This window comes from Arvicanthis niloticus, chromosome 3, assembly GCF_011762505.2.
Source record: "Arvicanthis niloticus isolate mArvNil1 chromosome 3, mArvNil1.pat.X, whole genome shotgun sequence".
Classification (NCBI taxonomy): Eukaryota; Metazoa; Chordata; class Mammalia; order Rodentia; family Muridae; genus Arvicanthis; species Arvicanthis niloticus.
Genome location: NC_047660.1, coordinates 136799149 through 136823465, shown reverse-complemented (window position 1 = coordinate 136823465; position 24317 = coordinate 136799149). Strand labels below are relative to the sequence as shown.

General features: G+C 41.4%; 1 protein-coding gene across 2 annotated transcripts; it reads left to right on the top strand.

Moving 5' to 3' along the window:
- The first annotated feature begins 2871 nt into the window (after window positions 1–2871).
- On the top strand, window positions 2872–17620 carry LOC117705927 (zinc finger protein 431-like). 2 transcript variants are annotated; one of them, XM_076931976.1, is made up of 5 exons: window positions 2875–3006; window positions 3140–3409; window positions 13806–13932; window positions 14126–14186; window positions 15872–17620. In XM_076931976.1, the coding sequence occupies exons 3-5, from the start codon at window positions 13899–13901 to the stop codon at window positions 17316–17318; spliced, it is 1542 nt and encodes a 513-aa protein (XP_076788091.1). In that variant the 5' UTR covers window positions 2875–3006; window positions 3140–3409; window positions 13806–13898; the 3' UTR covers window positions 17319–17620. The 2 variants fall into 2 exon arrangements, with proteins under 2 accessions (XP_076788092.1, XP_076788091.1); XM_076931977.1 differs by lacking the exon at window positions 3140–3409 and having other exon boundaries at window positions 2872–3006; window positions 14126–14204; window positions 15872–16001.
- Window positions 17621–24317: the final 6697 nt, after the last annotated feature.

Here is a 24317-nt window from a genome sequence, read left to right as displayed (position 1 = left end):
TTCTTTTATGAAAGTGGGTGCCCTTGCTTTTGGAGCAAAAATGTTCAGAATTGAGAGTTCATCTTGGTTGACTTTTCCTTTGACAAGTATGAAGTGTCCTTGCTTATCTTTTTTGATAGCTTTAAGTTGAAAGTCGATTTTATTCAATAGCAGAATGGCTACTCCAGCTTGTTTACTAGGGCCATTCACTTGGAAAATTGTTTTCCAGCCTTTTACTCTAAGGTAGTGTCTGTCTTTTGTCACCAAGGTGTGTTTCCTGTATGCAGCAAAATGCTGGGTCTTCTTTATGCATCCAGTCTGTTAGTCTATGTCTTTTTACTGGGAAATTGAGTCTGTTGATGTTAAGAGATATTAATGAAAGGTGATTGTTGTTTCTTGTTATTTTTGTTCTTAGAGGTGGAATTATGTTTGTGTGGCTATCTTCTTTTGGATTTGTTGGAAGAAGATTACTTTCTTGTTTTTTCTAGGGTATAATTTCCTTCCTTATGTTGGAGTTTTCCATATATCATCCTTTGTAGTGCTGGATTTGTGGAAAGATATTGTGTAAATTTGGATTTGTCCTGGAATATCTTGGTTTCTCCACCTATGGTAATTGAGAGTTTTGGTAGGTATAGTAGCCTGGGCTGGCATTTGTGTTCTCTTAGGGTCTGTATGACATCTGTCCAGGATCTTCTAGCTTTCATAGTCTCTGGTGAGATGCCCTGATAGATGACCTGATAGGTCTGCCTTCATATGTTACTTGACCTTATCCCCTTACTAGTTTTAATATTCTTTGTTTTTTTTGACTATTATGTGACTGGAGAAATTTCTTTTCTGGCCTAGTCTATTTGGCTTTATGTAGGCTTCTTGTATATTCATGGGCATCTCTTTCTTTAGGTTGGGAAGTTTTCTTCTATAATTTTGCTGAAGATATTTACTGGCCCTTTACGTTGGGAATATTTGCTCTCTTCTATACCTATTATCCTTAGGTTTGGTCTTCTTATTGTGTCCTGGATTTCCTGAATGTTTTGGGTTAGGGGCTCTGCATTTTTCATTTTGACAACTGTGTCACTGTTTTCCATGGTATCTTCTGCACATGAGATTCTCTCTTCTATTTCTTGTGTCTTGTTGTTGATGCTTGCATCTAGGACTCCTAATCTCTTTCCTAGGTTTTCTATCTCCTGGGTAGTATCCCTTTCTGATTTTTAAAGTTGTTTCTAGTTCCATTTTTAGATCCTGGGTGGTTTTGTTCAATTCCTTCATCTGTTTGTGTTTTTCTGTAATTCTTTAAGGGATTTTTGTGTTTTCTTTTCAAGGGAGTTATGTCTTTCTTAAAGTCCTCTATCGTCATCATGAGATGTGATTTTCAATCAGAATCTTGCTTTTCTGGCGTGTTGGGGTATCCAGGGCTCCTTGTGGTGGGAGAACTGGGTTCTGATGATGTTAAGTAGCCTTTGATTTCTGTTGCTTATGTTTTTGCCCTTGTCTCTTGCCATCAGGATATTTTTGGGGCTAGCTTGTCTTGTTGTCTCTCACTGTGGCTTGTCCCTCCTGCATGTCTTGGTGTCAATACTACAGGGATACCAGTTTTCTCTAGGAGGAATTTGGGTATGGAGGTCTGTGGTATAGGGTCAGCTGCGGGCCTGTGGCCGCTGTATAACATCCTAATAAACTTGCTCAACAGGATCCAACATGTTATGAAGACACGCTGGTGCCAAACTTTCTATTTTTGTCTTCTCATCCCCGGTTCTCACCCTGGCCACCTCCCATTTGGGGGCCAGAATAGTTGGTGTTTGGGTTCGTAGACCAAACTTGTTTAAACTAACTTTCTTTCTTTCTTTCTTTCTTTCTTTCTTTCTTTCTTTCTTTCTTTCTTTCTTTCTTCTTCCTCTTCCTCTTCCTCTTCCTCTTCCTCTTCTTTTTTGAGATAGGATGATTTCTTTGTGTATCCCTCCCTGGCTGTCCTGGAACTCCCTCTTTATACCAGGCTTCAACTGTTGATGTCCTGACTTCACCTCCCAAGTGCTGGCAGGATGAGCCAGTGGGACACTAAAGGCTGGGAATGGGTTAGTGTCTGGGCTACCAATGTTTAGCTGAGAGAAGTGTGAGCAATGCAGATGAGTCTTTTTAAAAATGGATGATGTCTGGTGAACGTCAATCAGGTGGTTTAACTTTGACCTGGATGGCCTGGGCGCCCTGTCAGCTGTGAGGCAGGTGGATCACTCCACTTGAGGTTGTCTAGTGATCTGCGTATGCTACAGACCTTGTGCGTGCCTAGATTAAGGAGCAGTGCCTACTGAGCGCAGTAGAGCAGGGACGACTTTGCAGTCTGGCTGTCAGGAAACATAATGTAGTGAGGGGAAGTAGCTTTGGCAGGGCGAGCCGAAGTGTGTCCCTGAGAAATTACGCCTTGCATCTGGTGTAAAAAAAATCATTACTGGAGCAGGGAGGGGAGGAGTGAGGTGCTGGGGAAGGGATAGAGGCAGACAGACGTGGAGCAGAGCACTGACGGCAGAGAGAGAAAGGGAGCGCACACCGGGAACAGAGGGAAGGCCTGCCGAGTGGGAGTAGGGAGAGAGCTCGGGCTGCTGGCGGTGGATACATTCATCCTCCAAACAGGCCAGGCGCACCTGGTGGCATCAGCAGGCGATGGCAGCCGATGATGACACTGACACAAGCCTCTGCTAGGTCCCTGAGAGTAGGCTTGTGGAACCGCCTGTAGGCTAACAGGCGCAAGTTCTATGGCAATGCCAGTCTCTCCAGGTCTGGGACACTTCTGTGCCTGAGCGGAGGCCAGGGCTGGGAACCACTGTGATGTGACACTTCTCTAGGGAGTTGTCACTCAGGCTTCACTAGCCAATCACAGCCTCCCAACATAGCTGTTAACCAGAATCGGGAGGGTACATCCGGTCCGCAATAGTGAAGTAGGCTGTGTGCCTCAAAGAGGCTTTGCGTGTCCAGAGTGCTGGTCTGTGACCTGCTGCCTGTAGCTGAGGAGATCGGGGCGAGCTCGGGATCCACGCCATGGTGAGCGGGGCCGCCGTCCCCACGCTGGGAGGAGCCGCGGGAGACTGTGTGGGGTTCGTCCCGGGGTGCGGGAACCGGGGGCCAGACCCGCGGCTTGACGTGATTCCGTTTGTTCTCCGTTTGTTCTCCTGAGGTCACTGCACCTCCCAAGCGGAAGCTGATCGACTGACTGATTTAGATCCCTGGCTGCGCCTGCGCAGAGTACGGGGCGCGGGCCCCGGAGTGAAAACATCCTTGTTGCTGACGTCACCATGCTGCGAGCGCCTCAAGCTGCTTTTACTGTCACCAGGGAAGGCAGATGTGCTGACTGGCAGAACCCTAGTTTCTCTAGTGTCTTCTAGACGGTCTGCACTTGGCACTTGACGTTCAGGTGTAGGATCCGTCTGCAGTTACTTCTGTGCAGGTGCAAAGTCTGTGTTATTAACACACTGGCTTGTAGATGCCTTGGTGGTCCAGTCACGTGTGTCCGTGAGGCCAGACTCACTGGGTTTCCTGGCCTCATCCATCAACATTTACTCCATTTTAATTCGTATTTTTTTCTTTCTAAGTTTGCTCTCATGTTCTGTTGATCTGTGTTCTTTCCCAGAAAGTAGTATGCAGGCAGGTTTTTCTGGTTCCCTGAGAGAGCTGGGTGGGGAGGGAAACAAGGGATAATACCATGTATTCAGAGAAAACATACATACTTAAACCTGAGTTTGGAGGCCTCCAATTGTTTAATCTCTTTTTTTTGACAGTGTAGGGAAGGTTACATTAAGGAGTCCTGTTTCCCAGTCAGAGGAGTTAGTATAGAGGAGTACAGCCAAGTATGTAAGAAGAAAGCTCTGTTCTTTTTAATAAAGGCAAACCTACCTTGTTATTAAGAAAAGCCCTGTCTGTCCCGCAGCGAGAATCCTGCAGCTCCCTTTCCCTCTGCGTTCTGCACAAGGCTCACATAGTTTTTTATGTTACCTATAGATTTCAAGTTATTCCACTCTGGATTCTTCTTTTAATCTTGCTTTCTTCTCCTGCTATGATGTCACAATAATGTTCTTACTCTCAATGACTTTCCTCCAAATGCAATGTCTATACTTCTAAGTTCTTCTTGAGTTCAGTTCTGACTAAAAAGTGTTGTGTCTAAAAACTTCTCCTCAGCTCAGTTCCCCAGACCGTTCCCTTTGTCCTCAGCACTTACAGCATCTTTCAGAGTACATGATCGCATGGTAAAAAGCTCATCACAAGCTCACACATAAAATCTAATCATAAATTGAAACAAAAGTTTACAACAGGAAGTGTTTCCATGCATATCCATTAAGTGTAATTATCTGGCTAATCATCCATCACCTGTCACAGCTCCACGGGCTCATGGCCTTGTTTTCTTGCTACTGCTATGAAGTCAGAATGTGCTCTCTTTATTTTCTAGACACATCCAGAACAAGTAATTATAGAAACACAGGATATATATATATATATATTTCAGATTATGCTTAATAGACCTTGTCTCAATCTTGTCAGAAATCTGCTAAATGTTTACTTATGATACACAGAGACTCCCAAAACCTAACAGTCATCCCCACCTCAAAGTCTCAGAGAAGATAATGGGCACAGTGAAAAGAATCTACCTGGATTGTGGTATGAGAACCACTGAGAAACACTGCTCCGTTGCCTTGCCCACTGCCAGGGCTTGGCCTACACTTTGATCAAACTGGATACACAGAGAGCTAAATGTCTCATATTGCCTAAGTCAATGTGGGTCATTTCTCATTTCACATGTGTCTACCCTGCAGCAAAGAGCTTTTTGTCTTCTGGGCCTGAAGGCCACACTGACTCTGCCCAAGTTACTATAGAGACCACAGGGCCCTCAGAACTGTTTAGGTTCCTGGTGGATTATAGACCAACCTCTGTCATTTTAATTAATACATGACTCCCAGATTATAATTTATTCTTCCCAGATTTCTGACTGCATTGACAGCTAAGGTAACTGTAGCTTGACAGCTCGAAAACAGATCTAGATACTTACCCTCAAGTAATCTACCACCTTATTAGCTCATTAGTCAAGTTGTTAACTAGTTAAGACTGCCAGATTTCTTATCAAAGACAGACAGGTTTGCCTTGTTCACAGGCTTCGCAATAAAGGGTACAAAAATTCAGATGTAAGCTTTCACAGATGTATCCTTCTGTTACTTCCTTATCTAAACTCAATTTCCTCCCCTTGCTATGCCACTGTTCTAACATTAATCGGTGTAGTTTATTATAAATTACCATAACTCTCATAAGGCTTTCCACTATACAATCCAACTGTATAATCACAAGTTTAAATTTAAGTTTCCTTTGATTGTCTTCTAACTATAAAGTGCTGCTATAAAGTGTTCTGCTGAGTCTGCACTGTAAGCTAATATGCTCAAATATAAATTTTCTTTTGTTGTGTTTTAACTATAGACTTAAGGTATTTCTTTTGCTAATACTGTATGATCAACTATAATATTCACAAGACCATGGTTTTGAATTTCCTTTGTCTCTCAAATATAACCTTAAAATTATTTCTCATTATGCTAAATTTATTTTCCTGGACAGAAACAACAACAACAACAACAAAAACCCTTTTTGTTCCTTCTGTGTTGCGGATAATAATTAAAATCTGGCACCCAATCTGGCTTGTTCTCATGGGGCTGCCATGTTCCCAACTAGACAAGGCCTGAGGCCAAGAGTGGCAGTCGCTGCTGGGCTCCGACCGAAGCTCAGGCCGGCCAGAAGCACTGTCCCTGGCACCTAAAAGATGCCAGCATGGGAGATGGCTCTGCCAATCTACCATGCTCTCTGCACAATACTTGACTGATTCCAGACCATCAAGCCATCCATATGGTACCTGGTAGCAATGAGATTTTAAAGCTTAATTATCCAAAGGCTTCATATATTTTAGAATGCTCAATTAACAGTTTGCCCACACAATTAGAGTTGTTTCCCAATATCTAACCTTAAGATATAAATCGTTACCAGGACTGTTCTAGATCCATGCGTGGTTCTCCATGGCTGCCACATCTCTCCTGTCCTCCTAGCTCCTCCTCTTCCTTCTCCCTCTTCCTCTTATCTCTCTTTGCTCCTCCCACACTAGCTCCTCCCAAATTACCAAGCTTTATTGTAAAATGTAGCAGGGGAAATATCCTGCTGCACTTCTGCTCCACAAAAGCTTTTGTCTTCAGTAAGCTCATCTTAAAGACTATTTGTCAGGAGCCATCATAGGACAAGCTAATAACTGACAGATGATCCTCCTGAGGTGACCTCATATCCTTTGGATCATATCTATGACAAAGCTCCCACAGGCAAGGCCCAGGAGAAATTAATTTTAGGAAAGATTCCTGCTATTAATGCTTTTCTTGTTATTATTAAACATATATGACAGTCACTAGGCATCAGACCTGAAGATATCCCAGGAAGTAGGGGCGTGGCAGCAAAGACCAGCTCTTTGGGTGTGGATGTTATTAAAATATTCCTACTGGCTTCTGGAGAACAAAATAATTACAGGCAGTCAGGTCTAGACTTGCCAGCTTGTCATGTGGAAGCTAGTGGCTCTGTGGGTCCTGGACCCACAGGAGAATGGTTACCTAAACTTAGGATTTTTCTACAACAGCAAGAGAAAACTGCTTCAGAGAGGGAGGGGGTCATCCAAGAGTCTTAGAATGAGGGTCAGTGAAAAGACCAGTCATAACAACTGAATGTCTCCATCCTCAAGGACAGCACAGGGGGTGGCTTGAAACTCAGTAACCCTCCCTTGGGACCAGGGAATGTTTTTTGCTGACCAGTTTGGGGAGAGAGCTTAACCAGTTCTTCGAAGTTTGGGTGTATAGGTCTATCGAGCAGTGTAGTGGCTGTCCATGTGGCAGCAGGAGATGTGAACCCTTGAGTTTCCAAATCCCGAGTCATTTCTCACCAATGTTGTGTTTTATAAAAAAGAAAAAGAAGCCAGGGATATGTGTGGTAGAGGCACAGTATGGTGTGTGGGGAGGATGTGTCTCTGTGGGCCCATGCTGAGGCATCTCTTCCCCCAGGTACCAGTTTATTTAGGGCATGGGGAGTTGAGGGAATAGAGATAGAGAAAGGTGGGGGTGGGGGGAGGAAAGAGAGAGAGAAAGGAAGGAGTAGAGGCTGGCCATGAGCATGTGGAGAGAGAGGGGGAGGAGGGGTATGGGGAGAGAAAGGACAGAGGGAGAAGAGGGTAAGAGAAGAGAGAAGAGAGTGAGGAGGGGACAAGCAGCCCCTTTTATAGTGAGTCAGGCACACCTGGCTGTTGCCAGGTAACTGCGAGTGAAGCCTAGAAGAAATGCGAACAGTTAGCTCCCCCATATTTGGAGGAAATATTTTTCCTTTTTTTCTTTCTCTCTGTCTCTTTCCCCTTCCTCTCTCTGTTTCCATTAGTGTCTTTCACACTTCTCCTTTAGAGCTGTTTTCTATGTGAGTTTTATTTGTGTCACAGTTTATATCGGCTCAACAGCCTCATGCTCCTGGTTTTTTTTTTTTAATGATTTGTCCCAATAAGAACTAAATTTAAGAGGTATGCTCTTGTCTAATTTGTTAATTTGTTTAAGAGGTTTGTTTAATTTGTTTAGATGTGTCACCATAGGTGGGCTTTGAGGTTTCAAAAAACCAATGCAATGCAAGTGTTTCTGTTTGCCTGCCTGTGTATCAGGATGTAACACTCAGCTCCATGCCTGCCCACCTGAAGATTCCTTTCGAGATGACAGTGAAGTAACCGTCTGTATAATTAATCCCAAAAGTTTTCCATTATTAGAGGTGCCTTGCTCATAGTGATTCTTCATAGCAATAGAACATAGAACTAAGACAGATTGTGTAATATTTTGGCATATTTTCTCTTTATTCTGTTTATGTCCTGTGAAATCAAGTAAGGCTAAATGAATGACTAATGAACTGATCTCTAGAGAAAACATTCAGTCTGTGGAACAGTTATTACTCACGTCTCATGCAGGTCCATAGAGAAGAAGAGAGAAAACAGGGACAGAAATCAGTGAAACCTGTGGGTTTGGAAAGAAAAGGAGGAGTAGGTAAATGCAGATGGCAGTCATGTGCTGAAACACAAGCAGCAATTCTCATGGAGGTTACACATTAAAGAGAACGTACATGCATTACTTTTACATATAGAAAATGTGTTGTGAGGGTACTGCCCCACACATCAAAGTATTAACCTATGGAGGGACCATGATAACCCCTAGTCCTAGAAAGTATACAGAACCTGCTGCCAACTTTGTTCCATCGGGACTGGGTTCACCCAAAGCTAGAACTTCTAATGGTTTTTATCATCTATGTCCTAGTTTTGCTTGAAAGAAGAAAGATGTGGATTTTTTTTATTTTTAATTAGAATTTTGTTGTATAATTATTTTAACTTATTCACATCCTGCTCACTGTCCCCCTCAGTCACTCCCTCCAAGAGTCCTTCTCCCTTTCCCTTCCCCTTCTCTGAGTGGGTAGGAAGCCTCCTGGGTATCCCCTGACCCTGGCACATCAGGTCTCTGTGAGGCTAGGTATATACTCTCCCACTGAAGCCAAACAAAGCAACCCAGCTAGAAGAACATATCCTATGGACAGGTAACAGCTTTGGGACATCCCCTGCTCCAGTTGTTAGGGACTCACATGGAGACCAAGCTGCACATCTGCTACATATGTGTGTAGGGGTCCTAGGTCCAGCCCATGTATGTTCTTTGGTTGGTGGTTCAGTCTCTGACAGCTCCAAGAGTCCTAGTTAGTTGCCTCTGTTGGTCTTTGTGTGGCGTTCCTAACTCCTTTGGGGCCTCAACTCTTCCTCCTATTCTTCCATAAGAGTACTCAAGCTCCATCCACTGTTTGGTTGTGGGTGTCTACAGAAAGATGCAAATTTTAAGGGTCATGCTTTCTTCCTCTGTGCGTTCAGTTCTGGTCCAGCTGTGTGTCTGGCATTCTGATCCTCTGGGAGGAGACTGGGAGAGTTTACTGCATGAATTTATGATGATGAAGCTTAGGTTGCATTTTGAGATCACAAGATGTTGAGATACCCAAGCTTTGAGACACCTGCCATGATTATTTACATGTAGAGAGTGGAAATAGCTAAAGAGAGATGTATGAGAAGTTGCAGAGATAAGTAGCCATAACCCTTTGAAACTGAATTCCCAGATGTCTCACACAGATTTGATTTTTGCTCCACAGTGTTTCAGGGTTGCCTTAGTCCAATCTTTCCTTCTTTGCAAAGGAAATGTGTATTCTGAGCTCTTGCATGTTGAGAAGTTATAATTTGTATTTATTTTTATTTTTTATAACCATATTCACACTTTACATTTAATGTCCATACCTTATTTGATTATCCAAAGTGAAAAACGGGCAGAGTCCTTCCTCGGTTTTATGGATGCCCTCAGGAAAACTCCTTACACTTCAAAAACCTAGTGAAAAGGAAGATGAAGACATAGTAACAAAGCCCAGTGTGACTTCTGTTAAAAGCATTGGCTTCACTACTTCTCCAGTGTAGACAGATGCTGGTCTAGGCCCCTGGCTCAATCCTGCATTTGTAAATTACTCAAGAGTAAGCATTACCTTTTCCCTTAGCCATGTAGTGATTCCTGTCATGAACAAGAGACAGTCAGCAAAAGGTAGAATACACATCGCTACATGGTGATCCTTCTCCTGAAGAACTTTGTCTTGTGTTCAGAGGATCACCCAGAGGATTTATGTAAGTTTTGCTCTTTGTTAGCAGACAGTTACCCACTCAGTACATCCTACACTTTAATTTATTTACGATTAGCTGCCACAATGTGGTCTGTTCACAAAGGAGGGGTTCATTTCTCCATCTCCATTAAGTTCCCAGCATACTTATTTTGGATAATTTCATTTCTTCTTCCAAGAAGAAAGTTGAGTAATTTTCCTTTAAAAGCCATACAGGGTTTTGACATTTCTTTTAGTCACCAATGAGAATGAGAATTTATTACAAGGGTTTTGTTTTGTGCAGAGCCACGTGGGTGGGAGACAGCTCTACCTCAAACCAATATTTCTTTCCCTTTCCTGTTTTTGATTTTAGAAACCCGGGGTTCCCTCCCAAGTCTAGAAGTCATGTGATTTTCATCTGTCTCTGTTGTTCCTATCAGAAGGCTGCACACACAGATATTTCTGCCTAGACTATCCAGCCTGAGGGAGGACTAACATTTTCATCTTCATGTTTAAAACCAACACCTCCAGCTTTCAAATTGTTCCTAGAATCAGGTTCTTTGCTGGCTGAAGGGGGAAAAAAAATCAGAACTTGTTTTTTTTTTAATTATTATTATTATTTTTAGAAAATTGAATTTTTATTCACTTTTCAAGGAAAAAAATGTTATAAATTACCAAGTCTCCAGTAATCATTCATAGCACCAGAAACCAAACGCTACACACATTCCTCTGAAATCATTATGTTTACTTAATACATATATATATCAAGCAGTGTTCTAGGACAATGCATGCAGCTTTAATTCCTTTAAAATGACTGTGTAGTTTTCCACATTATGAATATGCCATAGTGGATTAGTTCCCATAAGGTTACAAGTCTTTGGATGATATATTAAATATCCATGTATATCTTTTTAAAATTATTATAATTGGATTCAATCTATTTATTGTTTTTTATGTCATATCACCAGTGTGCAGATTCATGGTGTTCACATCTTACAACATTGTCATTGTGCATATTATATAGAAAATTGCTAACTCAATGGTCTCCAAAATGTCTTCAAGAAATTACAAGATATTTTAGAATAAAAGAATATGTGGACATTTTAAATCATAAAGTATTTCAATATTTACATTCAGCTATCCAAACAGGTATATAGCCATTGATCTACAAAAAAAAAAAAAAAAAAAAAAAAAAAAAAAAAAAAGCCAATACAGGCTGCTCATGATTTGTGATGGTTCAAGAATCCTTTGCACATTTTATGATGGGAGAATGTAACTAACATTCAGTAGAAGCCTTTCCAAACATTTCACATTTTAACTTAGTCTGGGCAGCAATGCCTGGTTGTCACTGTCTTGGTGTGGGAAGCAGGCACTGTGAAGCACAGGTGAAGCATCTGGTTCACTGCAGTGGACCTGAGGTTAAGATCTGCTCATCGGCTTCCATGGGTGCGTGGCCTTTCTACTGTTTTTGTTGTTATTAAAGACCAGCCTTAGTCTGTGGTTATCTGATAGGATGCATGGGATTATTTCAATCTTCTTGTATCTGTTAAGGCCTATTTTGTGACCAATTATATGGTCTGTTTTGGAGAAGGTACCGTGAGGTGCCAAGAAGAAGGTATATTCTTTTGTTTTAGGATGAAATGTTCTATAGATATCTGTTAAATCAATTTGGTTCATAACTTCTCTTAGTTTCACTGTGTCTTTGTTGGGTTTGTGTTTCCATGATCTGTCAATTGCTGAGAGTGGGGTGTTGAAATCTCCCACTATTATTGTGTGAGGTGCAATGTGTGCTTTGGGTTTTTTTTTTTCTTTTGAATGAGGGTGCACTTGTATTTGGAGCATAGGTGTTCAGAATTGAGAGTTCTTCTTGGTAGGTTTTTTTCCTTTGGTGAGTATGAAGTGACCTTCCTTATCTTTTTTTTGACAACTTTTGGCTCAAAGTTGATTTTATTTGATAGAATGGCTACTCCAGCTTGTTTCTTATGACCATTTGCTTGGAAAATTGTTTTCCAGGCCTTTACTCTGAGGTAGTGTCTAGCTTTGACACTGAAGAGCATTTCCTGTGTGCAGCAAAATGCTGGGTCCTGTTACGTATCCAGTCTGTTAGTCTGTGTCTTTTTATTGGGGAATTGAGTCTATTGATGTTAAGAGATATTAAGTAATAGTGATTGTTGCTTCCTCTTATTTTTTGTTGTTAGAGGTGGAATTATGTCTGTGTGGCTGTCTTCTTTTGGATTTGTTGGAAGAAGATGACTTTCTGCTTTTTCTAGGGTAGTTTTCCTCCTTGAGTCAGCAGTTTCTATCTATCATCCTTTGTAGGGTTGGATTTGTGGAGAGATATTGTGTACATTTGTTTTTGTTCTGGAATACCTTGGTCTCTCCATCTATGATAATTGAGAGTTTTGCTGGGTATAGTAGCCTGGGCTGGCATTTGTGTTCTCTTAGGTTCTATATGACATCTGCCCAGGATCTTCTAGCTTTCATAGTCTCTGGTGAGAAGTCTGGTGTAATTCTGCCTTTATATGTTACTTGACCTTTTCCCCTTACTGCTTTTAATATTTTTTCTTTGTTTTGTGCATTTGATGTTTTGATTATTATGTGGCGGGAGGAATTTCTTTTCTGATCTAGTCTATTTGGAGTTCTGTAGGCTTCTTGTATGTTCATGGGCATCTCTTTCTTTAGGTTAGGAAAGTTTTTTATAATTTTGTTGAAGATATTTACTGGCCCTTTAAGTTGGGAAGCTTTGCTCTCTTGTATACCTGTTATCCTTAGGTTTGGTCTCCTGGATGTTTTGGGTTAGGGGCTTTTTGCATTTTCTTTGACTGTTGTGTCAATGTTTTCCATGGTATCTTCTGCACCTGAGATTCTCTCTTCTAGCTCTTGTATTCTGTTGATGATGCTTGCATCTAGGACTCCTAATCTCTTTCCTAGGTTTTCTATCTCCAGGGTGGTCTCTCTTTGTGATTTTCTTATTGATTGCATTTCCATGTTTAGATCCTGGATGGTTTTGTTCAATTTCTTCACCTGTTTGGTTTTGTTTTCCTGTAATTCTTTAAGGAATTTTTGTGTTTCCTCTTTAAGGCCTTCTAGGTGTTTACATGTATTCTTCTGTATTTCTTTAAGGGAGTTATTTATGTCCTTCTTAAAGTCCTCTATCATCATCATGAGATGTGATTTTAAATCAGAGTCTTGCTTTTCTGGTATGTTGGGTTATCCAGGGCTCACTGTGGTGGGAGAACTGGGTTCTGATGATACCAGGTAGCCTCGGTTTCTGTTGCTTATGTTCTCGCCCTTGCCTCTCACTGTCTGAATATCTCTGGTGTTAGCTGGTCTTGCTGTCTCTGATTGTGGCTTGTCCCTCCTGAAAGCCTGTGTGTCCGCCCTCCTGGGAGACCAGTTCTCTCTGGGAGGAATTTTGGTATTGAGAGCTGTGACACAGGGTCAGCTCCGGGGTGCAGATAGAAACCTCTTCAGGATCCTGTCCCTGGCTGTTGATTGGTTCCTGTGTCCTGATGACTCTGGGCCGGTTTCTCTTGGGCCATGAATTTGAGCAGAAGTGGTGGTGTTACCTGTGCTCACAGGTGTGCCAGCTCTCCTGTATTTGGGAATAGAGAAATGTGGCACAGGATCAGCTCCAGGCGCAGACAAAAACTGGAATCTTCTGTAAAATGATTTTCTCCTGGGTCTTGCCTATCGGAGTTTCATAGTAGAAGTTAATCTAAGGTTTTCTCATGAAGATCACCTGCTAGTTATCAGCTTGTCCTATGATGGCTCCTGACAAGTAATTTTAATATAGTTTTGCTGATATATCCTTAATCATGCTGTTCTGTTTACATGTTTCTTTTTATATGTTAGTAGGCATCTCTTCCTCAGTGCCATATCTTATTCAGTTTGCACAAAAATCAGAGGTGTGATTCCCCTTTTCTGTGTCCTTCTAAAATGAGTTGGTGATTGCATTTGAAATTCTCTGACATGGAATTAATACGCCAAACACACAGAATTATGTAAATATATTTTTAGTGAAGTGTATATTTACAATACCTTCAGTTTCACCACTTCTATTACACATGTATGTATAGTTTATATATATATATATATATATATATATATATATATATATATATATATATATTGTACTTTAGGATGCAGTGACCTATGAGGATGTGCATGTGAACTTCTCCCGAGAAGAGTGGGTTTTGCTGGATCCTTCTCAGAAGAGTCTCTACAAAGATGTGATGCTGGAAACCTACTGGAACCTTACTTGTATAGGTAATTATGAGCATTTTCCTTTACTTTTTAACTTAAGGGGAGACTTTTTTAGACATGGACTCTTCTCTGTGATATTAATTGTGAAAGAGGTAGAATGTGTATAAATCAGCCATTTTTCTAAGGCTCAATGAATATAATAATTTAAATTTTACATAATTTCCAGTAATATATATTTTCTTGTACTGTATTTTAGGCTACAGATGGGAAGACCACAATATTGAAGAATATTGTCAAAGTTCTAGAAGACATGGAAGGTAATTTTCATGTGCAAGGTGATACATTTGCACTTCTGAAGAAATTTTAATGTATCCTGAATTTTTAATGAAAAAAATGTAAACAAGCATAGCTTTGTGAGGAGTATTAAATTGTCACATCACCATATACTTCAATGGCAGGTAGTTAATCAGTATTTGCAAATTCCTTCAAGAAACAAGAAAAGAAAACAAGGCCTTAATAGATGTCTCAAATTTAATCATAGCCATGTGAGAACCATGTTATCAAAGTGTCCATTCACTCAGTTTTACACAGAAGAAGCATACACATTGATTTGGGATTAATGTATGTTTGTCTGTAAATGAATTATTCTTAATGTAAATGTTAGCAGTGAATTAATCTGGCAGCTATATTTCTTTACTTTTTGTTAGTTCCCTGTAATCACACAGATAAACCAGTATTTAAAAATGCACATCAAGGGCCAGAACAAATGGGACTGGAGCAAGTGGGGCTGGAGCAAGAGGGAGAAGGGAAGGGGAAAAAGCAAAACAAATCAAAAATGTTCATCAGTAGCTGACCGATTACTTTTTATGCTAATCTAGTTACCTCTGGACCTATCCCATGATTCTTGTATATTATCTGACACTTTAGACTTCTCTTTCATGGTTCCAAATCCTACTTCTTCCTCCATGATCTGAATCTCCCTCTTTGCCTTTCTCCTTCTGGTTGATGGATGTACCACCCTATTCTCTATTCTGCCCAGCCACTGGGTGATCAGCATTTATTGACAAGATAGAAAATAAATCTAAGAAGTGTTTACAGAAACTTGACACAAGAGATTCTTGGTGTAAGCATTACAATGCTGTGTCTGGATTGTCCAGATTGAAACAAGATATAGGGTAGAAAAGTCAGCATTTGAATAATACAAGGGTAAATTTAACACAGTGTATAAAAACATTTATGCCTACATATGTCTAAGACCTGCTATAAGCAAATTGCCCATAGTGAAGCTAGTATTGCTCATACACGCGCAGTGAGGGGCAGTTTGTGAGCGTCAAGAAGGCGCTACACAGAAGGTGCTGTGTAGCATTACTTGGTTAATCCGTCTTAGTCTCCCTGGTGGTGGTGTGCTTGTTCCTTGTTACCCACCCAATGGTCTGGATTCTTGAATTAAAGACACACACACACACACACACAGTCTTTTATTTTAATTATGTCTTAAACGGCTCATTGGGTGGGCCACTCCCAGACGTCCATGTTTGCTATTGTATCCCTTCCAATACTCCTGAGTCATTACTTATTAAAATCAATATTCCATCTTTGCTACCCTCGACCCAGGTCTACAGTCCTACTGGGTCCCAATCACCAACTCTTACATGTTGGCAGTCTCTCTGTCTCTCTGTCCTACACTTCTCAGGCCTAGATCTTCTTCCCCAGCATGGCATCTGTATCCTAAAGCCTCTGTTTCCCTGCCCAGCCATTAGCCACAGGCAACTTTATACCAACCAAAGCCAACTGGGGGCCAGGGACCCTCAGTGTCCTATATGTAGATGTGCAAATTCCTGTGTAATTTTGGGAACCCAACTAACATAATACAAGCAATAAACCAAATCCCAACAGTGTTGTGGTTGAGAAAGTTGAACCCCTAAACCACATGTCTATGACGAATAAAAGGTTAAAGTGTATGAATATAAACATCTTTTACTTTCTATTCTTCCTTTAATAGGTGTATCAACTGTCCCTCTGGATATGGAAAGAAGCAGTGTACCTACGATGTCTTTCCTAGAACAATTAGAAGAAGATATGTAGTCATTCCCTTTGTGAGACGAGGAGGTGACTGTGATACAAGTTTCCAAGTACTTGGCTTTCCAGCTTCAGTGGGAATACATCAAAATACTGACATTGGAGAAAAGCCCTATGAGCACAAGGAAGGTGAAAAGCCTTCTGTCTGTCCTGGTTCACTTTGCACATGTAGTGTGACTCACACTATAGGAAAACGTTATGAATGCAATCAGTGTGGTAAATCTCTGAGTTCTTCCAGTCCTCTTCAGAGACATGAGCAAACTCGTATGGGAAAAGGAAGTGATAAATGTGAGCCAAGCAGTAAAAGCTTCACCCATCACAGGCATCTTCAGATACAGAAGACTCCCTATAATGAAGAGGACCTCTATGAGTGCAATCAATGTGGTAAATCCTCTTTACAGTTACACCGAAGAACTCATTTGGAAATGAAATGCTGTGAATGTAATCAAGGAGATAAACTGATTACACACCAGAATTGTAATCAAGTAGGTAGAGCTAATACTACAGAAAAAAATTATGAATGTAACCAATGGGGTAAAGCTTTTGCATATCCCAGTTATCTTCAAGTACATGAAAAAATTCATACTAGAAAGAATCCCTATGAATGTAATCAATGTGGGAAAGCCTTTGCATATAAAAGTCATTTTCACAAGCACGAAAGAACTCACACTGGAGAGAAACCTTATGAATGTAATCAATGTGGTAAAGCCTTTTCATCCAACAGTAATCTTCAAAGGCATGAAAGAATTCATACTGGAGAGAAACCCTATGAGTGTAATCAGTGTGGTAAAGCCTTTGCATATCCCAATAGTCTTCACATTCATAAAAGAAATCATACTGGAGAGAAACCTTATAAATGTTACCAGTGTGGTAAAGACTTTGCAAGTAACAGTAATCTTCAAATACACAGAAGAATTCATAGTGGGGAGAAACCCTATGAATGTTATGAATGTGGTAAACATTTTGCATGTAACAGTCATCTTCAAATGCATGAAAGAATTCATACTGGAGAGAAACCCTATAAATGTAATCAGTGTGGGAAAACCTTTGCTTATAGCAGTAGTTTTCACATGCATGAAAGAACTCATACTGGAGAGAAACCTTATGAATGTAGTCAATGTGGTAAAGCCTTTGCATATTACTGTCATCTTCAAAGGCATGAAAGGTGTCATACTGGAGAGAAACCCTATGAATGTAATCAATGTGGTAATGCCTTTGCATATCTCAGTAGTCTTCACAAGCATGAAAGAAATCATACTGGACAGAAACTCTTTGAATGTAATCAATGTGGTAAAGCCTTTGCATGTCTCAGTACTCTTCAAAAGCATGAAAGAATTCATACCGACAAAAAAAATCCCCAAGGAAACTAATAAGTGAGGAATAGTCTTGGATACCACATTCATTTTCCCCATTGAGCTCTGTGACTACAGCCATTCTATCATTAACATATTGTCTCTTTTACATATTGTAGACATATTGTCATATAAAAATACATGAACACAGGTCAATTTGAATAATCTACTTTCAAATCAAAATGATATTTATGCTATCATCCATGATCTTTTGGATTTTATTAGTTTATTCTGAAGCCTAAAACTTGTTCTTAACATTTTCTCAGAAACACAAATGAAAGCCAGAGAATTGTATCAGGGAATAAAGATGGTTGCTGCTATGCTTGGTGTCCTGAGTTCATTCTCTTGGATAACTGCATTACTCATGCAAGTTTTTCTCAGAATACTACAGTTGGCTTGTATGCATACTTACATACCAGTATATAATTGTTGAAACTGAAATAAGAGCCAGTGAGTTCCTCACTAGTTCAGTGCACTTGCTGCCCAGCTTTACTACCTCAGTTTGATATCTAGTAGTTACATAGGGGAACTAGACAATAGATACCTGCCAGTTATCCTCTTACTGGCACATGTACAGCATGACACAGGTACATGCACACAGTTAAATGTTTTAAAGAGATGAAATTAACAAAAAATATCAAGAATACATGATTTACTTGTAATTAATACATTATAAAATTCCTAGTATTATTGTTCAGGACAACAAGGATTCTTGTTTATTATGTTATCCTTTCATTCTGTGATTCAAAGATAGGCCATTTTAAAAAACATCTCAGCTGGGTGGAGTGGTGTACACATGCAATCCCAGTATTGGGAGACAGGCAGGTGGACCTATTTGAGTTGAGGCCAGCCTAGTCTACATAATGAGTTCCAGGGTATCTCTAGCTATGTAGATAGATCCTGTTTCTTACCTCTACCCCAAAAGGGTCTGGTAAGATGTCTCAGAGGTTAAAATCACTGACTTCTCCCAGAGGATTCAGGTTCACTTCCATGCCCCCACATGGAAACTTAGAACTCTCTGCAATTCACTGAGATCTGTAAACACCCATGTGTTTTCTTCCACCAGTACAGATTTACTAACATAGAAACAGCTTTCCTCCTCCAGTATGACACATGTCCCTATCTGTTCAACTGTCAGTAAGTCCAGAGTTCTCACCAACTGTAATACACATTTTCAACTTTCCATCAGCAATGGGAGTTGTGGGTAAGCTCTACCCTATTGGCTATACCACATACCCCATGGCTGACCTACATATCTCCCACCAGCTTGTCTCTGCCTCTACCCATGTCTCTGTTTTTACCCATGTTAACACTCTTAAACAGGAGGATCAAACATCAAGAGGTCCAAACTACCCTCTCCTGACTATAATACATCCAAATACAGCAGACCTCCTTCCCCTAACCACCTGCTCCAACTCCTCTTGATGCTTCTTCTGTGCTTCCCCCTCCCAGCCACTATTGACTGCTGAAACCCTGATAAGTCTGTGCAGTTCCTGTGGAAAGGCTCAAACAAAACCCCTTCCACTTTTAAGGAGGGGGTCTGGTTTCTTCCAAATCATGTTCAAGAGATTGTATTAGTATTGTATTAGTGTTGTAGTAATTATTTAAAAAAGCAGCCACCGGTCAATTGAACTATCTAGGCTGTAGTGGCTCTGGCTAGATCAGATGCTGCTGGGAGCTGACACATAGCAGAAAGCGGCTATCAGCTTTGCAGCCATCTCAAGAGCCATATACCCTGACAAGAATCTTGTTTTTCAACAGCCTACAACAGCTGAGCACACTCTGATAAGTATCTTGTTTATCCCACATATCTTGTTTTTCTGTTTAGTGCCCCCAGCCTCAAGGCGCACGTGGTATCCACGCCTGTAAGGTATGCGGTGCATGTGCTATTCACGTGCTATCCACACCATACATGCCAGTAAGGTGCACGTGGTATCCATGCCTACAAGGCACACAATGCACGTGCTATCCACGTTATTCATGCCTGTAAGGCTTACGTCATATCCACACCTGCAAGGCACGTGGTATCCACATACCTACAAGGCACGTGACAAAGTATATAAATACCCCAGACTTCCCTTCAATGTAGGAGAGACGAGAGACAATAAGAGAATAAGAGAGACAATAAGGGAGACAATAAGAGAGACAATAAATGAGACTTGATCAGAACCTCTGTCTTGTCTCCATTCTTCTCGTCTCTTGCTAGGCCGTGACTCTCGGACTGGAGCAGCAGAGAGCGGGCCACAACATTTTGGCCCCCAAGTATGAGGCAGAACGGTCTGCAACACAGTAGCTCCAAAGTGTGGGTCAGAGCGGGCCACAACATTTTGGCACCCAACGTGGGGCAGCTTGGGCTGGGACAAGACTCCATGTTCAGTGGCTGGAGGCCACGTGGGCACCGCAGCTAGAAATAACCCACCATAAACACCAGGCCTGCCACCTACGAGATGCCAGCATGGGAGATAGCTCTGCCAATCTTCCACACTGTCTCTGCAAGGCTGGGCATTGCCCACACCATCCCGCCACCCACGCAGGTCTGGTAGAAAAATGAGACTCTAATGCTTAAAGATTAATTAAAGGCTTATATATTTGGTAACGATCAATAACAAGATGCCCTTACAATCAGAGGTGTAACCTTTGACTGGCAGAGACACGTGAACATCCACCTCCATGTTTGCCTCTCTCTTTCCTTTCCTCCCTTAACTCCTCTCGCTTGAGGCAGCTCTTAGGCTATGGGCAAATGCCTATTAAAATTCTCCTATCACAAAATTCGTTGTCACCTCCTAGGTGAGGTTCGTGTAGGGTCAATACTCACTCAACCTAGACTGTATCCCCTTAAACACACTTCCTGCAAACACAGCCTTCAAAAAATAACCATAACTAGCACTAGTATCAATCCTGTTTGCTGCTTACCAAGTGCACGGGATACTCTTCTTCATCCATTTTCCGTAGAGTGCTACACAAGACAGCATTTCTCAGTTGATCTTCTGTTCTCAGGTCCCTGTTCAGGCACCATTCTGTAACCACCTACAGCTACAGATAACTGAGTTCACCTGAAAGGAAGGCTGGGAATGAAAAGGGAATGGAAGGCGAGAGAAAACATGGGGCCAAGATAACGTATTCTGATCAAAGTCCGAAGTTTAATATTCCGCTTTCAAATATAAAGGGGATGCCCCCCCACCAGAACTCCTTCTTGCTTCAGGCATGTGGGTGAGCAGATTGCAGCCCAGAGGTATCTCAAGGCAAGCTCAACAGGCAGCCTATTTTTCTTAGCTCCTGTAGCAGACAGCAGGCCTCCTGGGTCCTATTGATTGGTCTACTGGTAAACAACTCCTTCAAGCCTGCTCAAGGCTGGGGGAAGGGCACATCTTAGGATGGGAGGAGTTACCCCTGGTGAGTGTCAATGGAGGGAGATAAGAGGATGTCTGGAGCTTTTGTAACTACTAAATATTTTTAGAATGGCTAGGGTCATTGCTAATTTTATGTTGGGGGTAGGTAGTTTATTGTGTTTTAAGTTGAGTTTTTAGGGTCTGATGTTTTCTTTTTATAATTCCTTGGCTCTGAGGGTTTTAAGGAATGTGTTGGGAGATTTTACATTGTTAACAGAAGGTTTTGAATTAGGAGCTGGTAAAGAAGGACCATTATCAGTTTTTGTCTGTTGAGGAACGCACATAATGGCAAAGGTGGAGAGCATATGGTGAATTAACCTTTTTGACTTTTTTCCCAATTTGGGATCTAGCCCATATAAAATGTGAGTATGTGTCAACAGTGACAAAGACATTTGTGGTGGAGAATTGAGGAATGTGACATCAATTTGCCAGAAGGTGTGTTGGATTTGAGACCTTGGGGGTAAATGCCCATGGTTTGAAAAGCTGAGGGAGCTAGTTATAAGGAATGTATAAGAGGAGCATGTTTTTATTATTCTCTGAAGTTCAGCAAAAGGAATGTGGGTAAGTGGGTGTGAAGCCCCGTGATATTGGTGTATATGTGTGAGTGGAACCAATCTGCTTGCTCAGTGAGGATGCGAATGCTTCTGTAGAGGTGATCCAGTCATTGAGGGCATTTCCCTCACATATTGGACCTGGCATGGGACCGTGAGATCTGGCATTGTGGACACAGAGGAGAATGGCCCTTCCATAAAGTGATATGGAGATGCAGAGAAGCCTGGGAGAGAAATGATTTTCATCTAATTGGATAAAAGATCTAGCTAGTGAATGGAGTAGGTTGACAGTGTAAATGCTATGTGAGAAGAGACTAAAAAGTTTTAAAAGTGCTTTTAAGGCTAAATAAATGACATACATTTCTTTGGGGGGGGGGAGTGATGGGTCAGTTCTTTGAACTGAATAATGAGGGGGCTCATTTCTGAGGGAGTAGTATATTATTGCTTCAATGCCCATCTTCCCTCCATCAGTAAATATTGAGAGGGCTCTGGTGATGGGCTTCTTTGCAAAGAGCCCAGAGGATAGCCATTGCAACAGAGGTAGGACAGAAACCTATCTTTCATTAGGGTAATGATTATCAATTTGTCCTTGGAATCTGGAACAAATGCTATTAGACTAATAGCAAAGTCAGAGTGATTTCTGAATAGCCATTAAATATTAGAGGTAGAAAATGGGATGACAAGGGTATTAGGTTCTTTTCCTAAGGTTTGAAGGGCTCCATCCCTGTCATTTCTGATCTTAAAAGAGAGTGCATTTACTCCATTTAGAATTCTAGGTGCACCAACCACTGGGGCATGTAGCAATTCCAGCACTCCCTGGAGCTGGTAAAGTATTCCCATGAGAGTAGGGGAAGAGTTAAAAATAAGAAGCTATATGGATACTGTTGGACCATACCTAGTGAGTGCCAAGTCATTTAGGGCTGCATTAATAGCAGCTAAAACCTCAACTGCCTCAGAAGACAGAGCTCTCGGGGAGAAGGGGATTTTAGTCCTTTTTTTTAGAAGATTAAAGAGAGGTTGCAGAGTACTGGTGCGGAAGGAAAGCCATGGTGGAAGACACTAAGGTTTCCCAAAAAGCTTCCTGGGGAGGCAAGAGTTATGGTTTATGGAAAGGCAAGGGTAGGTTTAAGGGGGCATATGGAGGGGTGGGAAAATTCAGTTTCCAAAAATCTGGTGGATGGAATAAGCTGTATTTTGTGAGGGGCTATTTTGAATCCTAAGGAAGATAGGGAAGGTATCTATTCATCCTTAAGTTGGGAAGGGGAAGAGGAAGAATCTTCCTACACCAAGATATCATCCATATAATGATAAATATAGATACTTTTGTTTAAGTAAAGTTTTAATGCAGTGGCAACAGCCTTTTGGCAGTTAGTGGGGCTGTTTGCCATTTCCTGAGGAAGAACTCTTCATTCATATGAGGCTGGCCCAGACTTGTTAATAGGGGGCTCTGAAAATGCAAAACATTTAGTCTTGAGGGTGGAGGGGGATAGAAAAAAAAGCAGTCTTTAATGTATATTGCTAATATGGGGCATTGGTGGGAATGGTGGAGATGAAGGGTAGCCCTTTGAGAATGATCCCCAAGTCTGCATAGGTTTATTAATTGTTTTTAAATCTTGTAGCAGTCTCCATATCTGCTGGAGACAGCATAGCATGACATGTCTGGGACACTGAGAAGAAGGTCCCTCCAGGGGACCTGCCATCAAAAATAAGGAACCACCTGCAGCAGGCCTGGATGGAGACATCTCAGAAGCCTGCAGCAGCCAGTTTCTGATTGGGCCAGGAGCTGACTCTGTGCCATAGCTCTTCATACCCAAATTCCTCTGGAGAGCACTGGACTCCCAGGAGTGCTGACACACAGGCTTGCAGGAGGGACAAGCCACCGTCAGAGACAGCAAGACTAGCTAACACCAGAGATAACCAAGTGGCAAGAGGCAAGGGCAAGAACATAAGCAACAGAAACCACCCTGGAGATAGAAAACCTAGGAAAGAGTTCAGGAGTCAGTAGCAGAGTCTAGCAATACAATAGATGCAAATAGTCAAGGAACAACAATACAATAAACCCAGATAGTCGAAGAAAAAGCAAGGCATTAAACCCAATTATGTGAACACTCCTGTGATCACTGTTTCTAAGGGCTTATCAGGATGACCAAAGTATCTGAGCCTACTTCCCTGTCCTAGCCCAAGGTCATTTTCATGTCTGAAGCCTACTTCCTGTTCTAGTCCAAAATTTAGATTCCTGTTTAAAATTACTTCTTTTTTCTAGCCTAATATTTAGGTTTCTGCCTGAGATTACGTCTTTGTTCTAGTCTAAGATTTAGATTCCTACCGGAAATTACTTCTTTGTTTTAGCCTAATGTCAGATTCCTACCTGAAGCCCACTTCCTTGTCCTTGGCCAATGTCATACTCCTGCCAAGCAGCCCAATTCGCCCATGTCAGATTCTTGCCAAGCAGCCCCAAAGGCTCTTCGCCTCTCTCCCTTTTTTATTTCATTAACAAGACTAAGCCTGTCTTAGGTCAATCTGACAAGAATGGCTTCCTTATCTGTCATGGAATATGCATTATCAAAAGCAATGCACTTCTGTCTTAGGTTGGTAAGGCTCTGTGTAGAATCTTACCTGTCCTTGCAATGGATGTGTGGTTTTTTTTTTTTTTGTTTGTTTGTTTGTTTTTTGTTTTTTTTTTTTTTTTTTTTTTTTTTTTTTTTTTATGGAATAGAGTTCATCATTATCTTCCTTTATTTTTTCCAATTGGTGCAGGAATTTATTTTACTCTTTTTTATTTTTAATTGTTCATTAATCTTTTTTTTTAAGACCAGCTGTTATCCCCCTCCTGGTCCACCCTCTGGTTGTTCCTCCTGCCATACAACCTCCCCCATCTCTAAGAGGATGTCCCCAGCACCCAAACAACCCCACCAGACCTCCCCACTCCCTGGGGCCTCAAGTCTCTCAATGGTTAGGTGCTTCTTCTTTCACTGAGGCAAAACGAAGCAGTCCTCTGCTGTATATGTGTCAGGAGCCTCATATCAGCTCATGTATGCTGCCTGGTTAGTGGCTCAGTGTCTAAGATATCCTGGGGT